At 43.5% G+C, this 25,357-nt stretch overlaps 1 protein-coding gene and 1 non-coding gene across 2 annotated transcripts; one reads left to right on the top strand and one right to left on the bottom strand.

Moving 5' to 3' along the window:
- Positions 1 to 3,313: 3,313 nt before the first annotated feature.
- On the bottom strand, positions 3,314 to 7,933 carry LOC124528769 (HLA class II histocompatibility antigen, DO alpha chain). Its single transcript, XM_047102579.1, has 5 exons — positions 7,831 to 7,933; positions 6,412 to 6,660; positions 5,721 to 6,002; positions 5,485 to 5,620; positions 3,314 to 5,246 (listed from the first exon to the last, which is right to left on the bottom strand). Exons 1-5 carry the CDS (start codon positions 7,910 to 7,912, stop codon positions 5,243 to 5,245), a joined length of 753 nt encoding a protein of 250 aa, XP_046958535.1. The 5' UTR covers positions 7,913 to 7,933; the 3' UTR covers positions 3,314 to 5,242.
- A 13,996-nt stretch (positions 7,934 to 21,929) lies between these two features.
- Positions 21,930 to 22,059, top strand: LOC124529530 (small Cajal body-specific RNA 20). Its single transcript, XR_006966416.1, has one exon. It is a non-coding gene; the product is annotated as a small Cajal body-specific RNA 20 (non-coding RNA).
- Positions 22,060 to 25,357: the final 3,298 nt, after the last annotated feature.

The raw sequence follows: 25,357 nt of genomic DNA, 5'->3' as shown, positions 1-25,357 counted from the left end.
TTTTGGCTTCTCAACAATAATGTTAGAAGCTAAAAGACTACAGAGAAGTGGCCTAAAATTTCTGAAGAAATGATTTTGAATCTTGAATTTTACACGCAACTGCTATCATTCAAGTGTTTGAGTAGAATAAATATATTTTCTGACATGAAAAGCATAAAAATTTGCTTCGTATGTACTCTTCCTCAGGAAGCTAAAAGAGGGTGTGCCTCTCTAAAATAAAGCATTAGACCACAAAAGGGTAATTACTGGATTTAAAAAACAGAAGGCCCAACACAGAGGACAGGTAAATCCTGACAAGGATGGTGAAGGGTGATCCCAGGATGACAGCTGTGTCATTGAGGGCAGTTGGTTAGCAATGGAGCAGACAGAAGGTCGTGGGAGAGTTTTATCTGACAATAAAATAGACTGATTGTATTGTCAGGAAATTTGTGACACACTAATAATAAGTAGAAATAAAACCAAGCAAAGAGAAAACAGGACGATTATTCACTCCCAGGAAAACAAAAAATTGTCTAGGAAAGGAAGAGCGTGATTTACTCTATGGTTTGGCTGTGAGTAACTTTTACATGGTCACAATAATGTAAAGACTGAACACTGACATAGCCAAAGTAACAATATAACTGTATTAAAGATGAGGACACGGGAAGAGGGCATGTGTGTGGTATGAAGACGAAAATCCTCATCTTCCGCAATGGGAAGTAAAAGAGATGAAGCCTAAAGCTGAAAAATCAAGACAGAGCAACACAAACATGTTATTTAAGAGACAAGAGTTAAGGGGCGCCTGGGTGGCGCAGTCGGTTAAGCATCCGACTTCAGCCAGGTCACGATCTCGCGGTCCGTGAGTTCGAGCCCCGCGTCAGGCTCTGGGCTGATGGCTCAGAGCCTGGAGCCTGTTTCCAATTCTGTGTCTCCCTCTCTCTCTGCCCCTCCCCCGTTCATGCTCTGTCTCTCTCTGTCCCAAAAATAAATAAACGTTGAAAAAAAAATTAAAAAAAAAAAAGAGACAAGAGTTAATACCAATAGAATCAGTTCAAAACAGTTGAAAGTTACCACTGCTGGGGGTGAGGACATTGTAGGAGAGGGGGCTGGAGACAGGACATTTGGGGGAAATCTTACATAGAACTATTTGACAGTTCAAACTATATGTGACATGACTTTGTTAAAAATTAAAATTATTCAGTATTATCTGAAGAAAATGAAAACATTAACTCAAAAAGATATGTGCACCCCAGGTTCATTGCAGCATTGCTTACAATAGCCAAGATATAGAAATGACCTAAGTGTCCACCGATGGATGAATGGAAAAATGAATTGTGAGATATATATATATATAGTGATATATATATAGTGATATATGAATGGAAAAATAAATTGTGAGATAGATATAGATATAGATATAGATATAGATATAGATATATGCAATGGAATACTATTTCACCATTAAAAAGGTTGAAATCTTGCCATTTGTGACAACATGGATGGATCTCTGGGGCATTATGTAAAGTGAAATAAGTCAGACAAAGACAAACGCTGTATGATTTCACTTCTGTGTGGAATCTGAAAAAAAAAACCAACAAATTCATAAATACAGAGAACAGATTAATGGTTGCCGGAGGTAGGGGTGAGTGGGGGAGAAATGAGTGAAGGGGGTCAAAAGGTAAAAAAAAAAAAAAAAAAAAGAATAGAATAGTAAGCAAATGAATAATGCACTTAGTTATAAGGAACAAAACTGCAGTCATGTGGAAGAGAAGAAGCAAAGTTCTGGGTAAAGTAGCATTGCTTAACTCTCATCTTGTGAGCCCAAGAGTTTGTTCTGCCCTTAGGACCACAGTGCTTCTTTCTTACAGAAACACTCATTCCTCAGATCTCCGCCTGTCGGTCTTCGTAAATAACATCTCAGTTCTGGTGTCACCTCCTGAAGTAGGATTCCAGCCCTCTTCTTCAGCCACTCTTTATCAGATCCTTTATTCTGCTTAATTTTCTTCATAGAACTCAACACAACTTTCAGGCCTCATATTTCTCATTAAATATCCTTTTTTGCTGGTGGTTTGTACGTTTCCTTCACTAAGTATAAGCTTTTGGCAGTAGAGACTATGTCTGGCTTTTTCACTCCTGCCCCCCAATCCCACAGCTAGAGCAACACAAGAGGTGCTCACTCAGTATCTGATTGGACGGATTGATATGTAATGTAGTCAAGCGATTTTCTTGACTACAATGGGTCTGTTTCATTAAACATAAATTAGAGCTATGAGTATCTTCTCAAGCTCCCTTTGCAACACTATACAGACATTCCTAACATTAGGAAGTCAAAATGAATAACTGCATTCAGCTCTTAGTCTTGTGAAAATTCTGAGTGTGTCCATATCTGCCCTGCCACCTCCTGGTCCATGCAGTGCATCATTTATCTGCAGTGAACCTGATAAAACATGAAGGGCATGGGCTTTGGGCTCAAACAGACTTGAATTCTGTTCCCTGCTGTGACACTTACAGTTGTGCTACTTTGAACAAGTTAGTGAATTTGTTCAAGCCTCAGTTTCCTTTTATTTAAAAATGGAATGATATTAGTGTTTACCAGATCAGATTACTGGGGATTAGAAAATACAATGTATGTGCACTATATGATACAAGCTCGGGGGGGGGGGGAGAGGATAGAAAGAGAGAGAGAGGGAGGATGAGTAGAGGGAATCTGGAGGCAGCCCACACAGAATACTCTTCCAGAGAAAGTGACTGAGGGTAACCTGGAGGAGTGGGGAGGCTGGGGTATAGGACAAAGAGGCGATATGATGCCCTCAACAGATGAGAAACATGATGTGTTCATCATCTGTAGAGGCAACCCTGAAAAGAAGGAGAGTATGAAAATACAGAAGAGGATATGCCTAATATCTATTCTAAAAGACACAGAAAGGGATCATTCAAGAATATAGGAGGACAATGTTTTTAGTGAGAGACTGTTTACTTTGAAACTAGAAGGAAAAAATATGATTATGAAGGCAGATACATAAATCTGAATGATTTGGAATTTTTCCTAAAAGTTCCAATGACTTCTGTGTAATATATGCATAGTGAAAAAAGCACACTTCTGGTCAAAAGAAAACACTTTATTTATTTATTTATTTATTTATTTATTTATTTATTTAGAGAGACAGAGAGCATCCGCAGGGGAGAGGCAGAGAGAGAGGGAAAGAGAGAATCCCAAGCAGGCTCTGGGCTGTTAGCACAGAGCCTGACATGGGGCTCCATCCCATGAACTGTCAGATCATGACCTGAGCTGAAATCCAGAGTGGGACGCCTAACCAACTGAGCCACACAGGTGTCCCAAAATGAAACTTTTAATGACCTTATTAAACCTAGGGCAGAGATCAGAGAAGCATCTTTCTGAGGATGATCAAGTTAACTTTTGAAAAGCAAAAGATCAGCAGAGATCAGGGCATGTTGGGGACAAACTTATGTTGAGATGTCTTCTGAGAACCAACCCATTCTTCTTTCTCTGAGAATGATCCAACCCCTCTCCTCAGAGGTGGGTGCTCGGCAGCCATGTTTGTACTGTGGATCTTGTGCCTCTGGTTACAGTACTTCGGACTGGGATGGGCAACTGCCTCAAATGTGGACATCTGTTTGTTTTTTTAATAATTTAAAATTGTTACTGGGAGATAGTGGTGGATGGGTAGAGCTGAGGTGATGTACAAACTCAGGAACTGCAGGTGAACATATTAGCTGAAAAGGGTAGTCCACAGAGAGAGAAGAATATGGCTAATATGGCTAACATTAGAGGGATAACACAGACCATATGGCCCAGAGAGAGAGCAAGAGAGATTGTTCTATATTCTACTGGCTTTTCAGTCTGAGTTCTGTTCCCTTAGGCTTGGCTAAAACCCACCCTTGGTTCAGGCACCACTCCTGTATCTTTATTGTGAACATCCTCTCCTTATGTCTGTGATAATTTTAAGAGGGATTCTACTACTGGAAAACAAAAGTCTTGACTAGGACAATCCTCCCCCACTTCCAATAGGGTCTTCTTCTGGCCATCGATTTCTTTCAATTTATTGTCTCTTGGAAAGTCTACATGATCTCTTGGTTTCTTTCTTCTCCAGGACTAATGCTCACAATGCCAATCCCCATCTTGCCCTACTTACTTGTACCTGCCTCAACTTTTATGCCCTTAAAGACTTAGGTTCTCCAGAAAGGCTTCCTGGACAACCTCAGACCTCAAGGATCCCCTCTTCCAATAGCATCAGGCTATGTCAGTGGGTCTCATGTACCAGACCACAGTCTAAGTCTAGGATGGCTGCATCAGCATCATCTGGAACTTGTTAAAAATTACAGACTGTTACCACTCTCTCTACCTCTAAGATGCTAATTCAGTAGATCTGGGTGAGGCCTGCGCTTATTAAAAGGCCCCCAACTGATTCTTACATACACTCCAGTTTGAAAACCACTAAGAGAGAGATCCACTTGAACTTTCTCTAAATATGTGGCCAGGTCTTCTACTAATATGATTGACCCCAGGTTAAGGGAGTAACCATGTTATCCAAGCCACCTGGGATTCTAGGGGATTTGGAAAAAGGAGATGACACTGTAGATTATGCCTGGACACCAAAGGCCTCTTCATTATGGAGTAAATCCAGACAAGAGTAGAATTCTCATGAACCTTTCCTCTCCTGGCAACTCCTTTGAGGGCAAATCTGAATTCAGAAGGTAAATTGCATGAAGTCCTCATGAAATGGCCCATTCACAAGTAACACACGACAGGCCCCAAATGGATGAGTCAAATGGAACAAGATATAGCTGGACTGGCCTGAGGATGGCTGCCAATCCCAAGTATGAAATGGTCATGCTAAATGGTCATCACCTGGAATCCCCTCTTCTAGGTCCTAGTATCCTTCACACCCTGAGAGAATTGGCCAAGACCTGGTAGAAAGCATATAGTCCAAACACAATTAAAAAATTTACTGCTGCTAGCCAGAGCTTTGAGTAGAGCAAAATGTGTGTGTGTGTGTGTGTGTGTGTGTGTGTGTGTGTGTGTTGGGGTGAGAAGGGGCACTAGTTGCTGCCCCACAAGTCCTGCAGTGAGTACCAGATCCAAGAGAGGAGACCTATAGGACAGAGGCTGATCCCATCCAAAGTCAGCACAGTGGCGATACACTTAGCAGACGGAGGCACTGAGTACACAAAGGCTGTCAGAAACTTGCAAGGAATCCATCAGTTGTCTGTCTCCTACAATCTGTTTTTCTCAGAAGGTTCGTTACCTAAAGTGGTGAAAACCATATGACCAAGGTTGTTCGAGCTCACAGTGCCGGGGTCCTGTGTGATTGCCCACCTCCCCCAGACCTCACCCCCTCACTCACCTGTACTCTTCTATTCCCTGCCCACTACTTGTCTATGCCACCCTTCTCTGAACTTCTTGCTCCCCAGAGAATGATCCTCCACCCCATCCTGTTCAGAGTCACCCATTCCCCTGCCCCCAGACTCCCGGGGCCTCTGTACCTGGGGGCACTGGACAAGCATGTGCCTCTGATGATGAGAATGGTGCCCACAAGAAAGCCCACCAGGCCGAGGGCTAGGCCAAGGGCACAGACCAGAGTCTCAGTGGTGTCTGGCAGCGGGATAGGCATCTGGGGCTCTGGGGGAGAGAGAGGAAGGGTCAGGGGGTGCAGTGAAAGGATTCTAGAGTAAAGGAAACATGGGTCTGTGAAGAGTAAGCTGGGGAGGGGGTTCCATACCCCAGTGCCTGAAGAGCGGCTCGTCCAGACCCCAGTGCTCCACCTTGCAGTCATACATGTCATCTGCTGAAGGCACGAAGGTCAGGTAGTAGAACTTGCGGAACAGATGGTCAGGCTGGGAATAGAAGCTGGTCTGGGCCACCCCCTCGGTGATTATTTGACCATTGTGCAGCCAGGTGATATTGATCACAGGGGGGAAGATGTTGTCCACCATGCAGATGAGGACGTTGGGCTGGCCCAGCTCCACTCGAAACTTGGGGAATACAGTCACCCTCGGAGGCACTAGGAGGAATGAGGCCCTGAATCCCAAAGGCTCATCCCTGCAGCTGGGCCTGACTAGGACTGGGATTCAGGGACACTTCCTCCTATTTGGGATTTGCAGGCAGGGGATTCTCTGGGACATAACTGCAGGGGTGGGAGGGAGGCAGAGGGAGAAGAGGCTGAGGAGGGCAGTGGGGACACCAGGGGCTCCTGTATCTGACAGGTTCCTGAGGGGGAGTCCAGGCGGGAGGGTCAGTCTTCAAGAAAGAAGAGGGCACTGAACGGCCCTCCTGGAGAGACACGGGCTGAGAGAGAGGGTGCCAGAGAGAGGGCTGAGAGAGGAGGCCTACGAGGTGGGAAGAAGCTTCTCTGGGCCTCCTGTGCCGACAGGGGGTGGGGCAGAGGGAGTGAGGAGAGGAAAGGCCGGTACCGTTGGTGGCTCTGGTGCGGTTGGAGCGTTCCACCAAGACATCCAGATGGGCTTTGATCACCGCGATGCTGGCCAGCCCATTCTGTGGGTCAAAGTAGGCGAAGTTGCCAAACTCAGGCAAACGCCACACAGCCTCCCTCTTCTTCAGCTCCACAGAGAACAGCTGTTCCCCATCAAATTCATAGGCAAACTGACCCGAGGCACCATAGGATTGGTAGAAGGCTGGTCCATAGGAGCCCATGTGATCAGCTGTATTGGGTAAGTTCAGGGTCAGAGACAGAAAAGAAAATCTATCAGTCTCACCTAAAACATGTGCCCCATCCTGGGTTCTCTGTGGGGACAGAGTTGAGCTGTTAAGACGGTCCTTGGACAGTGGGAGGGTTGCTGGGGGTTAACAGAGGGAAACAGGCACATGCCCAACACACTGGCAGGAAGAGAGACACAAGTGCGTCTGGCATACCAGGTTGGGAAGAAGAGAGGCCGCCTAAAATCACGCTTGGGATTCCCAGAGTTAAATGGTAGCTGTGATCATTTGCCTTAGTTGTGCTATCGGGTCCTGTGTGTGACATGAGTGGTGGGGGAGGGCGGGGTGAGGGAAAATGATTAGGATGTGTCTAAGTGGAGCCTTGGGCACAGAGCTGCAGTATAGGTGGGCGTGAGGACAGAAGGTGATGGCTGGCAGAAGTAAGAATTAAGATTTGTGACAGAGACCAAACAGATAGCAAAAGGCAGCCTGAGGTATCGCAGAGAGCACTGGAAAAGGAGTCCAAAGTTCAAGTCAAGATCATGCCCTAACTCTTCCACCTCAATGGATTATGATCAAACGCGTCTCTTTCCAAAACTGAAGCTCAGTTTTCTGAAAACTCAGGTTAGATTTTAATGGGTAAGGGGCCTTTTGAATTCTATGAAATTATATGTTCAGCAGTCATTGAGGCACTACTATGTACCCAGCACGATGCCAGGCCCCAAGGAAATACAGCTAAACCAGCTGTGGATCCCTCACACACACACACAAGGAGCTCATGTCTAGAGCAGGATTAAGACAGAAAAACAGTTAACTATCCACATGGTGATAAATACTGCAGTAAAACTGGACTCGAATGGGCACACTCCAAGCCAGGAAGTGGCACAGAAATCACGGTGCTAGGTGACAGTAGGATGGAGGTTTGGATCTCAGAAAGAAGGAAGGAATTGGGCATGCACTTGAACCTGACAAAGTCTGAACATGCAGCTGGCATAGCTGGACTGAGCTGCACCTGTATTTTAGATCCACAGTGGACATGACAGAGGAAAGAGACCGGAGATCTCTTGGTAAAGGAAGTTGCCCATAAACCAGAGAAGGAGAACAATGCAGGCTCTATACTGTCTCTCGTGTAACCCTAGATCTTCTCTCCTCACCCGATCCCCCTCAGCACTCACCCTTGATGGCCCCGGCTTCGTGGGGGCTCAGGAGGCTCATCAAGGTGTGGAGTCCTAGGACTAGCCCCCCACTGAGGACCATTGCCCTGATGCTTTAACCAAGTAGGACTTAAAGGAAGGAGGCGGAGGTAAAGAGGAAGAAAACAGATTCCAGGAGGGGGAAGACTCCCTGCTGTATTCAGCCAATCAGAGACATTCTCTGAGTTAATGCAGCTGTTGCTGGGTAAAGAAGTACGAAGCCTAGGTGAAAGGTGGAAGAATGCATTGGGCCCTCATGCACCGAGGAGGCTTGGCCCACAGGGGAGTCAAAAGGAGGTTTCTGTTTGGGAGGTGGCAGGGGCCTAGATGAACCGTTACTACAAACTCCAAGAAAAGAACCTCTGGAAGGAGAGGACAGGCCATCAGAGAACCACAGAGCTGAGCTCAAAGGCTCTAGACTGATCTCTGGCGTAGAGAATCCCAGTCTCTCTGTAAGTTTCTACAGACAACTTTGGACTCAAAAAGTAATATACACCATACTAAGAAACTTTAAAAGGGACATATTGGATACACAGTAGAATCAAAATCCTTTAAACCTTTAAATCACTTTGGAAAATGTTACTTTATTTCATTGTGTGAGGAAAAAGATGTGTAATTGTCAGAGATGTCTAGAGTAGGGAGCTTCAGTGGACTATTGTGAGGAGGACAGAGGGTGCTGGATAACCTCCATTTGTCCTTGGGCACCCTTCTCCATGCTGCCTGCGGGCTGACCCATGCGGACAGCATCTCCCTTCCCTCTGGCTTCTGCTTGGGCTCAGCGTTGGCAGAATTTAGTCCAACATAAAATAATACATATATAAAGATAGATATTTTCCAGATAAGGAAAAGTCTAACCAAATATCTAAAGGCAGTTTCTGAAAGATCATGAAATAATGATTTTCAGTTTGGAAGGGAACTAAGAAATCATCTGAGTCTATGACTCCAAACCTGGCTACACAGGAGAATCACCTGGGGAGCTTGTTAAACATACCGATTCCTGACCTGAGTTAGAGCAGCCTTTCCAAGGGTAGGACCAGGAGACCTGGGTTTGCAGCATGCTCCCTGGGTGAGTAACATCACTACTGAAAAAAAGAACTATGCTTCCAGCCTTGCACCCAAGACAGAGCCTGCAGAAGGCATACCTGATCTGATGGCTTTGGACCAGAAACCACATGCCATTTGTACTCACATTCTATTGGCAAGAATTAAATAATGACCCTGCCTGGGCACAACAGGGCTAGAAAAAGGTATTTTAGCTGTGTGTTCAGGAAAATAGTGGTTTGGCAAACATGTGGCACTCTGGACCATCCTAGCTCTATTAACCACGATTATTGACATTTTTGAACTTGTTTCTAATATTTTACTTATTTCAATATTTCTTTTTTTTAAGTTTCTTTTTTTAGTCTTCATCATCTTTAAAAAAGTGTTATCTAGGGGCGCCTGGGTGGCTCAGTCAGTTAAGTGTCCGACTTCAGCTCAGGTCATGATCTCGCGGTCTGTGAGTTAGAGCCCCACGTCGGGCTCTGTGCTGACCGCTCAGAGCCTGGAGCCTGCTTCGGATTCTGTGTCTCCTCCTCTCTCTGCCCCTCCCATGCTCATGCTCTGTCTCTCTGTCTCTCAATAATAAATAAACGTTAAAAAAAATAGATAAATAAATACATAAATACATAAATACATAAATACATAAATACATAAATAAAGTGTTATCTATACCTTACCTATCTTCCCTCTCACCAGATAAGAACTTTAGCATGCTTTCAAATTATTCATAGACTTCCTCTCTTCCTCACCAAGGTGTTTGATCAATGTTACTACTTCTGGTCCTTTTTGTGGTACCTCCTGACATTTTTTCTCTTATTGGAATAGAGAAACTTCACTTCTTCCAAAAATGCTTGAAGCATGAGCAGTTGCGTGGCAAATCTCCTGAAACTTTGTATGCTTGAGAATATTTTTATTATATCATCGCTTTTGAATAATGTTTAGCTATGTATTAAATTATAAGTTGGAAGATGTTTTTCTTTTATCCTTCTTTCTTTTTTTTTCAACTAAAACACACTTTTTTCCCCTTTGATTGAAAGCCTTATGGGATACACAGGTTTAATGGAGCTGACCTCAGTTTTGTTCACACTGACTCCAATGAGTTGCATTCGGGTTTCCTATGCTTGACCTTGCTCAATTGCTACTGTTGCCCTTGGTCGGTTCTCTTTCAGGATCAAGGTGGGTGCTTTCATGTAAAATCTTAGTTTTAATTCCTCCTCTGGCAGTTCTTTCACAGATGCTTAGCTTTGCATAATTATACCCACAGTGGAACCAACATCATCACATCACCAAGATAAATCCTCCTACTCCAACATGATCTTCTGCTTGTTAACAAAATATTCCAAGGCAAGCCACAACAGATCCTAATGAACCATACAATATTGAATCCCATGCATAGGGAATGTTTTCAACATTAAAATTCCTAGGAGCTTAGGGGCACATGGGTGTCTCAGGCAATTGAACGTTCGACTCTTGATTTTGGCTCAGGTCATGATCCAGGGGTAGTAGGATCTCTCTCCCTCTGCCCTTCTCCCCTACTGGCACATTCTCTCTAAAATAAAAAATAAATAAATAACATAAATAACATAACAAATATAATATAAAAAATAAAATAAAATCCCTAGGAGTTTAAAGGGCTGGGATAAAATTAAAAAGAACCTTGCCCTTGGCAGGCTCACAGGGCTTAGGTCAGGCAGTCCTGGGCTCCAGCGGGTGTTTTCCTCTTTAATACCATCCCAACGTCTTTTTGCATCCAGTGTTTCAGTTAAGAATTCAGTCAATCTTTCTGTCTGGAAGCTTTTAGAATTTTCTCATTACCTTTGATCTTTTAAATTTTTGTTATATTGTATCTAAAAAGGGTTTTTCCTTCTCTTGCCATGGGATATTATGGATCCTCTGTAGATTTTCATTCTGAGATTCATCTCTTTATTTCTATAATACTTTCCTCCTCTCTGTTTTAATTTTTTCTTTTTTTTTAATTTTTTATCTTTATTGATTTTTGAGAGAGAGAGACAGACAGACAGACAGAGTGCCAGCAGGGAGAAAGAGAGAGACACAGAATCGGAAGCAGACTCCAGGCTCCGAGCTGTCAGTGCAGAGCAAGATGCGGGGCTCAGGGCTTGAACTCACAGACCAGAGATTGTAACCTGAGCCAAAGTCAGACACCCAACCCACCGAGCCACCCAGGCGTCCCTAATTTTTTTCTCTTCATGAAATTCCTATTGTCTCTATTTAGGCACTTCTCTCCCCAATCTCTTTTGACATCTCTATTTTTTTTTCTTCTTTTTAAATTTTTTAATGTTTACTTATTTTTGAGAGAGAGAGATAGGGTATGAACAGGGAAGGGGCAGAGAGAGAGGGAAACAGAAGCAGTCTCCAGGCTCTGAGCTGCCAGCACAGACCCCAAAGTGGGGCTCAAACTCACGGACTGTGAGATCATGACCTGAGCTGAAGTCGGAAGCCTACCCAACTGAGCCACCCAGGCATCCCATTGACATCTCTATTTTTAATTTTGTTTATTCTAGGAGAGTTTGTCAGTGTAGTCCTCCCACTTACTCATTTGTTTTTCCATTGTATGTCTCCACTATTTATTCCTGTTGGTGGGGTTTTTTTAAAATTTTTTTTAACGTTTATTTATTTTTGAGACAGAGACAGAGACAGAGCACGAATGGGGGAGGGTCAGAGAGAGGGAGACACAGAATCTGAAACAGGCTCCAGGCTCTGAGCTGTCAGCACAGAGCCCGACGCGGGGCTCGAACTCACAGACCCCGAGATCATGACCTGAGCCGAAGTCGGATGCTTAACCGACTGAGCCACCCAGGCGCCCCTGGTTGGTGGGGTTTTTATTTTGACTTTTACATTTGTTTTCATGCCTAGAACTTTTTATAGCTTTCCCTTATTCCCTATGTTTTTTCACATTATAATAGCATTTCTTATTTTTTAATGCACTTTTCATGCTCATTTTATGTGGCTGTTCTATATTTTCTAATACTTCTTTAAGGACACATATGGGCCTGTTTGTTGTTTTTCTCCCAAAGGGAGGGAGTTATTATTTTGGACCGAGAGTGCCCATCTGTGTCAGTATCATGAATGTAAAGGGAGGGAAGGGCTGGAGTCCTAGGACAGCACAAAACCAATTACCACCCTTTTAATGTCACCTTGCTGGTGACAGTTCAGGTCAGGGCTTCAGGATAAAAAGTGCTGGAAGAGGCCAGTCCTCTCTCTTAGTGACCCAGCCCTGGGGCTGGTAGATAGAGTGCTAAAGAGTGAATGGCTATGGCATCAGGGGCACCTATTGTCCTGGCCCCTCCCCACCCCAGCAAGGATTTCAACCTAGACTTTCTCCCCAACCCTCTACAGCAGTATGAGCAATCAGGATCTCACCACTGTTTTTTGCATTGTGGGGCAAACAATAATTATTCAAGCCCAATGCTGGAGAAGAGCAAAAACAGTTTGCTTCTAATGAATCTTGTCACAACAAGCAACCCACCCTAAAACAATTGACAGTGTCATTAGGGATTCCCACTGGTTTCCCTCCACAGTTTCTCCAGGGTTGGTTTTTAAGAGTTGGGAGCCAAGAACACATGCAAATTTATCTTGGCAGGAAGCAGGTCTCTCCATTATTTTCCTATAATATTTATGTATGAATTACATCCCCTCATACAAAAATGTCAAAGGGTCGTGGTTCATTGACTCTTTGTTATATAACCCCCTCTCTTCCTGCAGATGCTAACACGGTATTAAATAAATGCTTGTCAAATAAACAAATAGATGACAACAAATAAAAATCAATGAGGTGATACCAGTGGTCCTAGAGAGAGAGAGAGACATTCTAGTACTGGAAACAAATTCTGAAAATAAAAGACAGGGTTAACATCTGAGTAAAGTGTCTGCTCTTTGAATATGACATAAATTCAGTTACTCTAAATCATCTAACACATTGACTTTGAAGTAAACATAGTTGTGTCCATCATGTTCTCTGGAGTATAGGTTGAGGTAGGTGTTGGGAGATATTATTCATTGAACACATATTTATGGAACACCTACTGCGTCCTGGACAGAGGAGAGCAGGACATGGCCCCTTCCCTTAGGATTAGTGCTGGCCTATATAGTCAACACCGCCATGTGTGGTCATTGAGCACTTGCAATATGGCTAGTCCTGAGATATACTATAAATAGAAAACCACAAGGGGCATCTGGGTGGCTCAGTCCATTGAGCGTCCGACTTCGGCTCAGGTCATGATCTCACGGTCTGTGGTTTGGAGCCCTGCATCGGGCTCTGTGCTGACAGCTCAGAGCCTGGAGCCTGCTTCGGATTCTGTGTCTCCCTCTCTCTGCCCCTCCCCCACTCATGCTCGCGCGCGCGTTCTCTCTCTCTCTCTCTCTCTCTCTCTCTGTCAAAAATTAATAAAATTAAAAACAAAAAAGAAAACCACTGAATTTCAAAGACTTTGTAAAAAAATGTATGTATTATATATTTAAAATTATATATAACGGAGAATCTGGGTGACACAGTAGGTTAAGCATCCGACTTTGGCTCAGGTCATGGTCTCACAGTCCATGAGTTAGAGCCCTGCACCGGGCTCTGTACTGGCAGCTCAGAGCCTGGAGCCTGCTTCAGATTCTGTGTCTCCGTCTCTCTCTCTCTGCCCTTCCCCCATCGCGCGCGCGCGCGCGCTCTCTCTCTCTCTCTCATAAATAAACATTAAAGAAAATTTAATTATATATAAGTAATATAATCTCATTATTAGTTTTTATATTAATGTTTAATTGGCAATATTTTAAATATGTTTTATATATGTGTGTATATTTCATGTTTATTTTTGAGAGAGTGCAAGTCGGGGAGGGGCAGAGAGAAGGGGACAGAGGATCCAAAGAGGGCTCTGCGCTCACAGCAGAGAGCCCAATGCGGGGCTTGAACTCACAAACCGGGAGATCATGACCTGAGCCGAAGTCAGCCCCTCTGAGCCGCTCAGTCAGCGGACTGAGCCACCCGGTGTCCCTACAATATATTATTAATTTCATTCTTTCTTATTACCTTTTTAAAGTGGCTCCTAGAAAATATGATATTGAATACATAACTCATTATATTTTTACCGGACAGTGCTGCTCTGGTTACTCATGGTTGGCTACCAGTTAGCCATTCAATTAATTATTTTCTTAGATTCTTCCATTTCAGCAGCTTCCTTGCCAGGGGCTGGGGGTCCTTTCCTGTGACCACCCAGAGATTCCACCAGAGGGCGATCTTACTTTTCACTGTTTCAATTTTGGACCTTAGATCTATTTTATGTATGTATATATGTATTTAACTACCTTTGGTCTGTTTTGCTTCAGGCACCATGCTACACTCTGGGACCACAATTACGGTTCCTGTCATCCCAGCTATTTCAATTTATCAAGAAGTCAACTAATTATGATGTGGAAAGCAAGAAAAATCAAAGCCATTATATTAATGTGCAACATGAATGTTCATATGGTCTTCAACTTTCTGGGGTGATCCTTTCTTAGTAATTAATTAAGTAGTTCCGACCCAGACAATTTCAGGATTTCAAGCGGTCTAGTTCTCTCCCCAGAGTTTCCTGGACAGAGAAGTGACACAAGTGTGTGCTTCCAACATGCCAGGTCCTCGGTGCCTCTTGCTCCAACCTCCTGCTCCGGGCACACTGTACCAGTCATTTTGAGGCTGCTCCCTACCATAGCTGGTCTCTTGGTGGCCATGTTTTCAGGCTCTGAACTTCTGTCATGTTGCTGGAAGCTGCTTGCTTCGCCAAGAACTTATCCCTCCCATTCCCTGACTTCTCTAAATCCCAGAACCCCAACCTCTTATCCCCTGGGAAGAAATTGAAAATTTTAAGCCCAAATCACTCTTCTTTTGTATCTGTAGATAGTTCAAAATATAAAATTAAAACTCATATGTGAAAAAAAATTAAATATAGATATAGATATAGATTTCTTTCACCATTGATTATGCTGTTAGGTGTGGGACTCATGGCTTTTATTATGTTGGGGTCATTTCCTTCTACTTTGAGTTTGTTGAGTGTTTTCACCATAAAAGAGTGTCAAAATTTTGTCAAATGCTTTTTTGCATCAATTGAAATGATCATTTGGGTTTTTTCCTCCATTCTGTTAATGTCGTATATAACATTGATTAATTTTTGTATGTTGAACCATGGTTGCATACCAAGAATAATTCCTAATTGGAGTGTAATTCTTTTCATATACTGCTGGATTCAGTTTGCTAGTATTTTGATGAGGATTTTTGCATCGATATTCATAAGGGATATGGGTCTTTAGTTTTCTTTTCTTGTAGTGCCTTTGTCTGGCTTTGGTATCAGGACAATAAGAGCTTCATTGAATAAGTTAGGATGTGTTCCCTCCTTTTCAATTCTTTTTTAGTTCTTTTTTTTTTAATGTTTATTTATTTTTGAGAGAAAGAGACAGAGACAGAGACAGAGTGTGAGTGGGGGAGGGCAGATAGAGAGGGAGACACAGAATCTGAAGAAGGCTCCAAGCTGTCAGCACAGAGCCCGATGCTGGGCTGGAACTCACAAACTGCAAGATCATGACCTGAGCCGAAGTCAGACGCTCAGCCAACTGAGCCACCCAAGCACCCTGCTCCTTTTCAATTCCTTGAGGAGGATTCATAGTAGTTCTTTACAGTTAAGTGGGATTCACCAGTGAAGAGCAGCTTTCCTTTGTCCAAAGGTTCTTTCTACTGACTTAACCTTACTATAGTTCTACTCAGATTTTCTATTTCTTGTTGATTCGCTTTAGCTAGGTTTTGTGTTCCTAGGTGTTTGTCCATTCCATCCAGGTTATCTAATTTTTAGTCATCCAATTGTTCATGACATTCTCTTTTAATCTTTTTTGTTTCTGTGAAATCAGTAGTAATGGTTTCTTAATCTTTTTGAAGACACAATGTTTGGTTTTATTTATTTTCAGTATATTTGTCTATTCTCTATTTTCTTTATCTCTGATTTAGTCTTTATTGTTTCCTTCCATCTGCCAGCTTTGGGTTGTTTGTTCTTCTCTTGCTAGTTCCTAAGGTTGTGAAGTAGGTGATTGGTTTGAAGTCTCCCTTTTTTTAAAATTTTTTTAATGTTTTATTTATTTTTGAGACAGAGAGAGACAGAGCATGAGCAGGAGAGGGGCAGAGAGAGAGGGAGACACAGAATCCAAAACAGGCTCCAGGCTCTGAGCTGTCAGCACAGGGCCCGATGCGGGGCTTGAACTCACAGACCACGAGATCATGACCTGAGCCAAAGTCGGACGCTCAACCGACTGAGCCACCCAGGAGCCCCTGAAGTCTCCGTTTTTAATGTAAGTGTTTACAGATATAAATTTCCCCCTTACTGCTGTTCTTACGTATGTTGCACTGTATGTTGTGTATTAGTTTTTGTTCATCTAAGTATCTCCTAATTTCCCTTGTGATTTCTTCTTTGATCCACTAATTGTTTGCGTGTTTTAGTTAACTTCCACAAATTTGTGACTTTTCCAGTTTGCCTTCTATCGTCTCTAAATGATATTCTAAATCAATGCATTACATTTTTTAAAATATTCTGCTGGTATTTAGGTTAAATGCTACCTGGAGGTTGTGATTATTTTCATGGATCAAGGTACATTCCACACTTTTGAGGTCAAGTCTCTCTACAGCAGCACTTGAAAAATGAAAAGATATGTTGGGGCGCCTGGGTGGCTCAGTCAGTTAAGCAGCTGACTTTAGCTCAAGTCATGATCTCACAGTTTGTGAGTTCAAGCCCTGCATCAGGCTTTGTGCTAACAGCTCAGAGCCTGGAGTCTGCTTCAGATTCTATGTCTCCCTCTCTCTGTTCCTCCCCCACCCCTCAAAAATAAATAAACATTTAAAAAAAATTTTTTTAAGAAAAGTGAAAAGATATGTTAACTTGCAAGCTAAGAGGCCTTTCTTACACCAGGCTTTAAGAAAGCTTTACGAAATTTACTTCTACATTTCCAGCAGCAACACACACAAAAAAACAGAGGTATATTTAAGATATAATACTGGCACAGAAGAGAAAGAAGCTCACTGTGAAAAAGAGAAAGAAATAGGCAAGGCTTCCCAGAGGAGGTGACGTGAGCCAAGACTGTAAACCCGCACAGCAGGAAGGCAGTCAGAACAGCATCATTCTCCATTTCCCCAACTCTTTCTGTCCTGCTATGCCTTCTTCTGAGGCCTTTTCCCACTAGTGGGATTCTGCTTCTCCCTGGATCCGACAGGAAATATCACCTCCCCCTTCCTCCTCCAGCTGCCAGCAGAATTGATTGCTTTCTCCTTAGTATGACCATTGCTCTCTAAAGATCACTGAATCTCCTTTAGCATTGAGCCACATTTTATATATTTATGTATCTGTATGCGTGTTTATTTACTTAACTTTCTTCTGTTCCCTGTGAAGGCCCTGTTGTTTAAAGGTAGAAAGAACTTCAGAAATCATTGAGTTAAGTCCTCTCCTTTTTATAAGTGAGAACACCAAGGCCTAGAAAGCTTCTGTGACTAAGGTCACCTAACTCACTATTTTAAAAGATAGTTTTTAAAAATCCAGCCCTGAGGTGAGACTTTGAGAAGGATAGCTAGAACCGTGCACATTAATATAACATGCTGTCAAAAGTTCGAAATAGCCAAGATAAAAACCAATGAATCACTAAAGTAATTAGTAAAAATGTATTGTGCACACACCAAAAATACAGTTTGCAGACCAGGAGCTCTCAGACCAGAGCATGTAAAGAGTCTCGGGGGTATATTGTTATAAGGCAGCTTCTGCCGTGAGAAAGCAGTGACTGTTTATTCTTCACAAATTGGCTACAATATCAGAATTTTCAGGGGTTCCCTCATATCAACCTTGGGACACAGCTCAAGTTTTGCTTATTATTTCCGAAAGCACAAGCCAGAAAGATCCAGGTCAAGTTAGCCTTGCAAAATAAGCTAAATTAAGCTTTGTATGATCAAACTGGTTTGTCAGTTTATAATTTTCAAGGCTGGCCTCCGTTCGGCTTTGATTTCCACAGGCCATCTCTCAATAAATGCAAGACAGACGCTGCGGAAGCTCAAGGAATACAAAGCAGCGCAATCTAGTCGGCACTAGGACCCCGGGGGCGCCGGGTCAGCGCTCTCCGCCGGCGGGAGGTGGCGCGGGTTTGAGGTCGGGCGGGAGCTGGGAGCCAGGGGTGGGGGGGAGGCCGGAGGTCGGGGAACGGCGGTCCTGACCGCCCTGGTCCGCCCCGGGGGGTCGTCGGGTTTTCGGGGAGTGGGGCCGGGTGCCCCCAGCTCTGCGCCTCTGCTGCTCGCAGCGCACTTCCTGTCGCGGGGACGCCGAGGGCGCCGGCCGTCTCCCGGGGCGCGGCGTCTGGACGGGCAGGTCGTAGCCGGGAGGAGAGGGCGCGCTTCCGCGGGGAACCGGGGAAGGACACGCCGGTGACCGAGCTGGTGCTGCTGAGAGGCCCGGAACGGGGCGAAGCGGGTCCCGGCGCGGACGCGGGCCGAGGGGCGGGGCGTGCAGACCGTGTGTGCAGGAGCGTACGGGCTCCCTCGGGCTGTTGTCGGTGGCGGGAAGGGGGCTTTGGGGCTGCGGTTGAGGGACAGGGAGCCAGGTCTGGAACGCGAGGGCAGGGCCAGGAGGGGCTGGGCAGGAGACAAGAGAAAGCGAGGTCCTCCGGCCTCGCAGACCTGCACCCGGCTGGCCGTGGGGGCGAGAGGAACAGAGGAGGCAGGGGGTGCAGGCGTGGCCTGTGGGACTGGCAGGTGCTGACCCGGCCTCCAAGCACAGCACCGCCTCCAGGCGCTGTAGGAAGAAACGCTGGTGGGGAAAGACCTTTGGGTCTGAGACGCTTGAGGGACACAGGTGAACAGTTACTATAAAATAGGGTCTGGAGCCGATGAGAAGGCTCTGGCTTTCGTGAGATCATCGAGGAGAGCGGATCCTGGGAGAGGAGAGCAAAGGACTGGCCCTCAGAAACCTAGACAGTTGTGATGTTGGCTAACAGACAAAAGCCTGGGAAGGAAACCAGAAATGAAGAGCAGGTATTAGGAGAGTCGGACAGAGAAGTGTGCCAGAAGCTGAGGTCGAGAGGGTGACTAAACCAATGGGAACAATGACTTGGGAAGATGAAGTGAAGACAGGTTGAAATGTGGGTTGGGAAATCAGGGAGACTTGGGGAGAGCAGGCTGGCTGCAGCACCGGGAGCAGGAGCTGAGAAGTAAGGCGGGTGAGTGTGGAGCCTAAGATCTATGGGGGCTGAGATGGCATTTTAGTTGTCTTTGATTTCCCATCGCTGGGCATAGAGTAGCGTTGGGGCTCAATGGTGCTGTTCTTTAAGGAATCAGTATACAGAGAAGAGAGCTGAGCTTCTTTCTGGCAACTTGTGCAGAGGAAGAGACTAGCGAGCATAGCATTGAGGAGTGGAGGAGTGAGCTGTGAACAAAAACAAGGACTCTTGTCACAGAGACAAAGGAAAGGGTGAAGGGTGAGAGAAGGGGCTGGTTGTGGGTGTCCCCAGCTTTTGTTTCTTCTTGGGAAAGTGGAAGACAAGGTCATCTGCTGAGAATGAGATAGTGGACAAATCGGGTGGGAATTAAGACAGTGACATCTTTTTTTTTAGTTTTAGTTTTGTTTTTTTTTTAACTTTTGAGAGACAGAGCCCCCTGGGCGAGGGGCAGAGAGAGAGAGAGAGGGAAACACGGAATCTGAAGCAGGCCCCAGGCTCTGTGCTGTCAGCACAGAGCCCAACGCGGGGCTTGAACTCATTGACGGTAACATCACGACCCGAGCTGAAGTCGGACACTTAACCAACTGAGCCGCTCAGGTGCCCCAAGAGAGTGACATCTTTTAAAACTCAAGTTGTTGGGGTGCCTGGGTGGCTCAGTTGGTTAAGCAGCCGACTTCGGCTCGGGTCATGATCTCATGGTCCGTGTGTTCAAGCCCCGCGTCAGGCTCTGTGCTGACAGCTCAGAGCCTGGAGCCTGCTTCTGATTCTGTGTCTCCCTCTCTCTGCCCCTCCCCCATTCGTGCTCTGTCTCTCTCTGCCTTTCAGAAATGAATGTTTAAAAAATAATAATAGGGGCGCCTGGGTGGCGCAGTCGGTTAAGCGTCCGACTTCAGCCAGGTCACGATCTCGAGGTCCGGGAGTTCGAGCCCCGCGTCAGGCTCTGGGCTGATGGCTCGGAGCCTGGAGCCTGTTTCCGATGCTGTGTCTCCCTCTCTCTCTGCCCCTCCCCCGTTCATGCTCTGTCTCTCTCTGTCCCAAAAATAAATAAAAAACGTTGAAAAAAAAATTAAAAAAAATAAAAAATAATAATAATAAAATAAATAAATAAATAAATAAATAAATAAATAAATAAATAAAACTCAAGTTGCTGGAGCACCTGGATGGCTCAGTAGGTTGAGCCTCCGACTTTGGTTTGGGTCATGACCTTGCGGTTCGTGAGTTCAAGCCCCACATCAGGCTCACTGCTGTCAGCCTGTAGCCTGTCGGCGCAGAGCCCACTTCAGATCCTCTGTCCCCCTCTCCCTGCCCCTCCCCAGCTTGCACACTTCCAAAAACGAAATAAATAAATTTTTAAAAAGGCAAGTTGCCGAGTTAGTTAGGTGGGAGAAATGCCCAAAGACAAGAAATAGGAATGGTAAATTATTGAGGGCCTCGTACAGACTTTGTAGGGTTGCAGATCTGCTGAATGGCATCATTTTCTCTAGCAATGATCAGCTGCCAGATAGCAGAGAGTGCTGGATGCCAGCCTAAGGAGTTTGGGTTTATCTTCAAAGGGCCCCAAGCCCTGCTCACCAGAATCTCCTAGAAATCTTCCCTAAAGCACAGATTCCCCAGACTCTCTGCCCAGAGACCCAGATTCAGTGGGTGGTGAGGTCTGGAAATATGTATTTTTAATTAGCTCTCTACTGACTCCCATGTAGCCAATTAAGTGATGGCAGACCCTGAAGATTTTTTTTTCAGTTTTATTGAGGTATAATTGACAAATAGGAATTATATATATTTAAGGTGTTCAACTTGATGTTTTGATGTATGTATGCATTGTGAAGTGATCGCTACAATCAAGCTAATTAGCATATTCATCACCTCACGTGGTAGCCATTGTCTTTCTGTGTATGCGCACGCACGTGTGTGTGTGTGTGTGTGTGTGTGTTGAGAACATGAGATCTACCCTCAACAAATTTCAAGTATGCAATACGGTATTGTTAACTGCAATCACCATGCTGTACATAAGATCTCCAGAACCTATTCATCTTGGATAACTGAAAATGTATACGCTTTGACCAATATCTCCCCGTTTCCACCTCCCCTTAGCCCCTAATTACCACCATTCTTCTCTCTGCCTCCATGAATTTCACTTAGATCCCACGTGTAGTATTTGTCTTTCGGTGTCTGCCTTATTTTACTTAGCATAGTGTTAGCCATATAGCTAATTTAGCATGTGTATTATGCATAATAATATATATATACAATATATGTGTTCCTACATACATACAATAGATATATGCTCAGAAGTGAGGTTATTAGATCATATGGTAGTTCTATTTTTAATTTTTGAGGACACTCCGTACTGTTTTCCATAATGGCTGTGTCAATTTCTACTTCCACTACCAGTGTACAAGAACTGCCTTTTGTCCACATCCTTGGCAACACGTATCTTTTGTCTTTTGATAATAGCCCTTCTAACAGGTATGAGATATCTCTTCTCGTTGTGAAGGAGCTTTCCCCCGATGTTTTCTTCTGGGATTTTATGGTTTCAAGCCTATGTTTAAGTCTCTAATACATTTTGAGCTGATTTGCATATATGGTGTGAGACAAGGGCCCAGTTTCATTTTTCTGCATATACGTACCCAATTTTCCCTACAATATTTATTGAAGAGACTCTCCTTTCCCCATTGCATGTTTTTGAAACTCCTCTTGAAGACCAATTGACCATAGATGCGCTGATTTATTTCTGGGCCCTCTATTCTGTTCCATTTGCCTATATGTCAGTTTTTATACCAGTACCATACTGTTTTCGATTACTTTGTAATATATTTTGACATTAGGGCCTCTCTCCCATGGGGCTGCGGGGGGCCCCTTTTCTCCTTGGCCAGGTCTGGAGGGCAAGATCAGCCCTTGAAGATCATTGTCAGGACTGCCACAAGCTGGCAGCCTTGTTTCCTGCCTCAGACATCTGTGGTTGCTGGGAGCCCTCACTTGGTCTATACCAGGCATGCCAACCCCATAGCCAGACTAGGGTCTGAAGTGGCAACACTGGTCATGGGGCCTACAGCTCTCCTCAGATAGTGCTGGGTTCTCATGGGCTGAACCTGGCCTGTGTTGCCCCAAAAGTAGCTTGGCCCCTTGTCTGCCCCATAGGCAACACCTAACAAACACCTAAACAGGTAGTGATCTACAACAAAGATCCCTGTGAGGGAGTGGGGCCTCTCACCTCCTGCTCTCCTACTAAACAACTGCTTTGGCCCCGGGGGATATTACTGGGAGAGGAGAGGGTGCCCACAAGTGAGGACTTCTGTTGTAGAAGGGGCATCTGAGGCCACCTAACTCAGAGAGGATCACCATTTTTTCCTATGTGGATTAGCTTGGGTGCCAGCCAGGCCACTCCATCCACCCACTCAGAGCTGTGTCTCCTGCCATAGGGTGCTGTACAGGATTGTGAGAAGCGGGGTGGTGAGGAAGAGCCCTGAGTGAGTGCTGGAGAATAAGGAGCAACACAAGCATCAGGGCAAGGAGGTCAGACCTGGCACTCAGTACACCGGCCATAAGCACGAGCACCACTTGCAAGCAGTTGCCTCTATCTAATCGGACAGCTCGGGCTCCACACAGTTGCAAGTGGGAAGTTTTATGTGTTGAAGTGCCTACTTCATCAACTAACAAAATAATGTTTTAGAAACATTTAGAACTAACAAAAGTTCTGAAAGCATCTTACTGTGTTCTAAAAGCAATAAACCACTTTCTGTGGAAAAAAAAATTAGGAAATGTGATGCCTCCAGATTTGTTCTTGCTCAGATTTGTTTTGGCTATTTTGGGTCTTCTGTGTTTCCTGTGATTAAGATTATTTTTTTTATTTCTATAAAGAATTCCATTGGGATTTTGACAGGAATTGCATTGAATCTGTAAATCACCTTGAGCAGTGTGGACATTTTAACAATATCCTTCCAGTCCATGAGTACTGAGGTCTTTTCATTTATTTGTGTCTATTTGGATTTCCTTCACCAATGTTTTATAATTTTTGGTGTACAAATTTTTCATCTTTTTGGTTAAGTTTATTCCTAGGTATTTTAGTTTTCTTTTGTTGCCATGTGATTGTTTCCTTAATTTTCTTTTCAGATAGTTCTTGTTAGTATATACAAACACCACTGATTTTCATATGTTGATTTTGTGTCCTGGAACTTTACTAGATTTGTTTATTAATTCTAACAGTTTTGTTGTTGTTTAATCCTTGGAGTTTTCTACATATATAATCATGTCATCTACAAACAAAGATAAATTCAGTTCTTCCTTTCTGTTTTGGATGCCTTTCATTTCTTTTTCTTGTCTAATTGCTCTGGCTAGGATTTCCAGTACTATGTTGAAGAGAAGTGGCAAGAGTGGGCATTGTTTCCTTATACCAGATCTTAAAAGATTTCAGGGGTTCCTCATTGATTATGGGGTAGGTTGTGGGCTTTTAATATATGGCCTTTTTTGTGTTGAGGTAAGTTCCTCTACCTTTATTTTGTTGATAGCATTTATCCCAAATGGATGTTGTCAAATGCTTTTTCTGTGTCTATTCATCTATCATGTGATAATTGTGTTTATCTTTCATTCTTTTTTTAATGTTTATCTTTGAGAGAGAGAGACAGAAAGAGTGTGCATGAGGGAGGGGCAGAGAGAGAGGAAGACACAGAATCTGAATCAGGCTCCAGGCTCTGAGCTGTCAGCACAGAGCCCAACACGGACTGTGAGATCATGACCTGAGCCAAAGTCAGACGCTTAACCAACTGAGCCACCCAGGCACCCCTCTTTCATTCTGTTAATATGGTGTGTCACATTGATTGATTTGCCAATATTGAACCATCTTTCCATCCCACAGATAAATCCCACTTGGTCATGGTGCATAATCCTTTTAATGTGCTGTTGAATTGGTTTACTAATATTCTATTGAGAATTTTAACATCTGTGTTCATTAGGGATACTGGCCTGTGGTTTTCTTTTCTTGCATTGTCTTCATCTGAATTTGGTATCAGGGTGATGCTGGGCTCATAAGTGGTTTGGAAATGTTCCCTCCTCTATTTTTTGGAAGAGCTTTAGAAGGATTGGTACTAATTCTTCTTTGAGTGTTTGATAAAATTCACCCATGAAGCCATCTGGTCCCAGGCTTTTCTTTGTTGGGAGGCTTTTAATTATTACTTCAGTTTTCTAATTTTTTATTGGTCTTTTCAGGCTTTATTTCTTCTTGATTCCATCTTGTTATTATCTAGGAGATTCTCCATTTCTTCCAGCCTACCCGATTTTTTGGCATATAATTGTTCATAAAGTTCCCTATGATCTTGTTTATTTCTATGGCATCCATTTAATGTTTCCTCTTTCACTTCTGATTTTATTTATTTCAGTCTTTTCTCTTTTTTCTTAGTCTACTAAGAGCTTATCCATTTTTTTAATCTTTTCAAAAAACCAACTCTCAGTTTTGTTGATACCATCTATTCTTCTATTCTCTATTTGGTTTGTTTCTGCTCTAATCTTTATTTCTTTCTTTCTGCTAACTTGGAGTTTAGTTTGTTTTTTTCTAGTTCCTTGAGGTGTAAACTTAGGTTGTTTACTTGAGATCTTACTTCTCCTTTTTTTCTTTTTTCTTTTTCTTTTTTTCGCTAAGAATTTCCTTCTTAGTACTACTTTTGCTGCATCCCATAAGTTTTAGTATGTTGTGTTTTTATTTTCCTTTTCTCAAGATATTTTTTTTAAAATTCCCTTTGGCCAACTGTTGAAGAATATGGTCTTTAATTTCCACATATTTGTGAATGTTCCCATTTTCTCACTGTTATTGAGTTCTAATTTCATTCCATCATGATTGCAAAAGATACTTGATATGATTTTGATCTTCTTAAATCTGTTAAAACTTATTTTTTGACCTAATATGTGGTTTATCCTGGAGAATGTTTTGTGTATGCTTGAGAAGAATATATATTCTTATGCTGTTGGGTGGAAAATACTGTGTGTATGTTTTAAGTCCATTTATTCTATAGTGTTGTTTAACTCCACTGTTTATTTATTGATTTTCTGTCTGGAAGTTCCACCCATTGAAAATGTATTGAAGTCTCCTACTATTATTGTATTTCCATCAATTTCTCCTTTCAGATCTGTCAGTATTTGTTATATATACTTAGGTGCTCTGATGTTGGGTGCATTTATATTCACATATCTTCCTATTGAACTGGCCCTTTTATCGTAATGTAATGACGTTCTTTGTCTCTAAAGACAGTTTTTTACTTAAAGT

This window comes from Lynx rufus, unplaced genomic scaffold (assembly GCF_022079265.1).
Source record: "Lynx rufus isolate CCGP_SWC_20201006 ecotype Redwood Valley unplaced genomic scaffold, mLynRuf1.p SCAF_6, whole genome shotgun sequence".
In the NCBI taxonomy this organism is placed as follows: Eukaryota; Metazoa; Chordata; class Mammalia; order Carnivora; family Felidae; genus Lynx; species Lynx rufus.
Note: the sequence above shows the minus strand (reverse complement) of the source record. Positions and strands in the feature narration are given on the sequence as shown.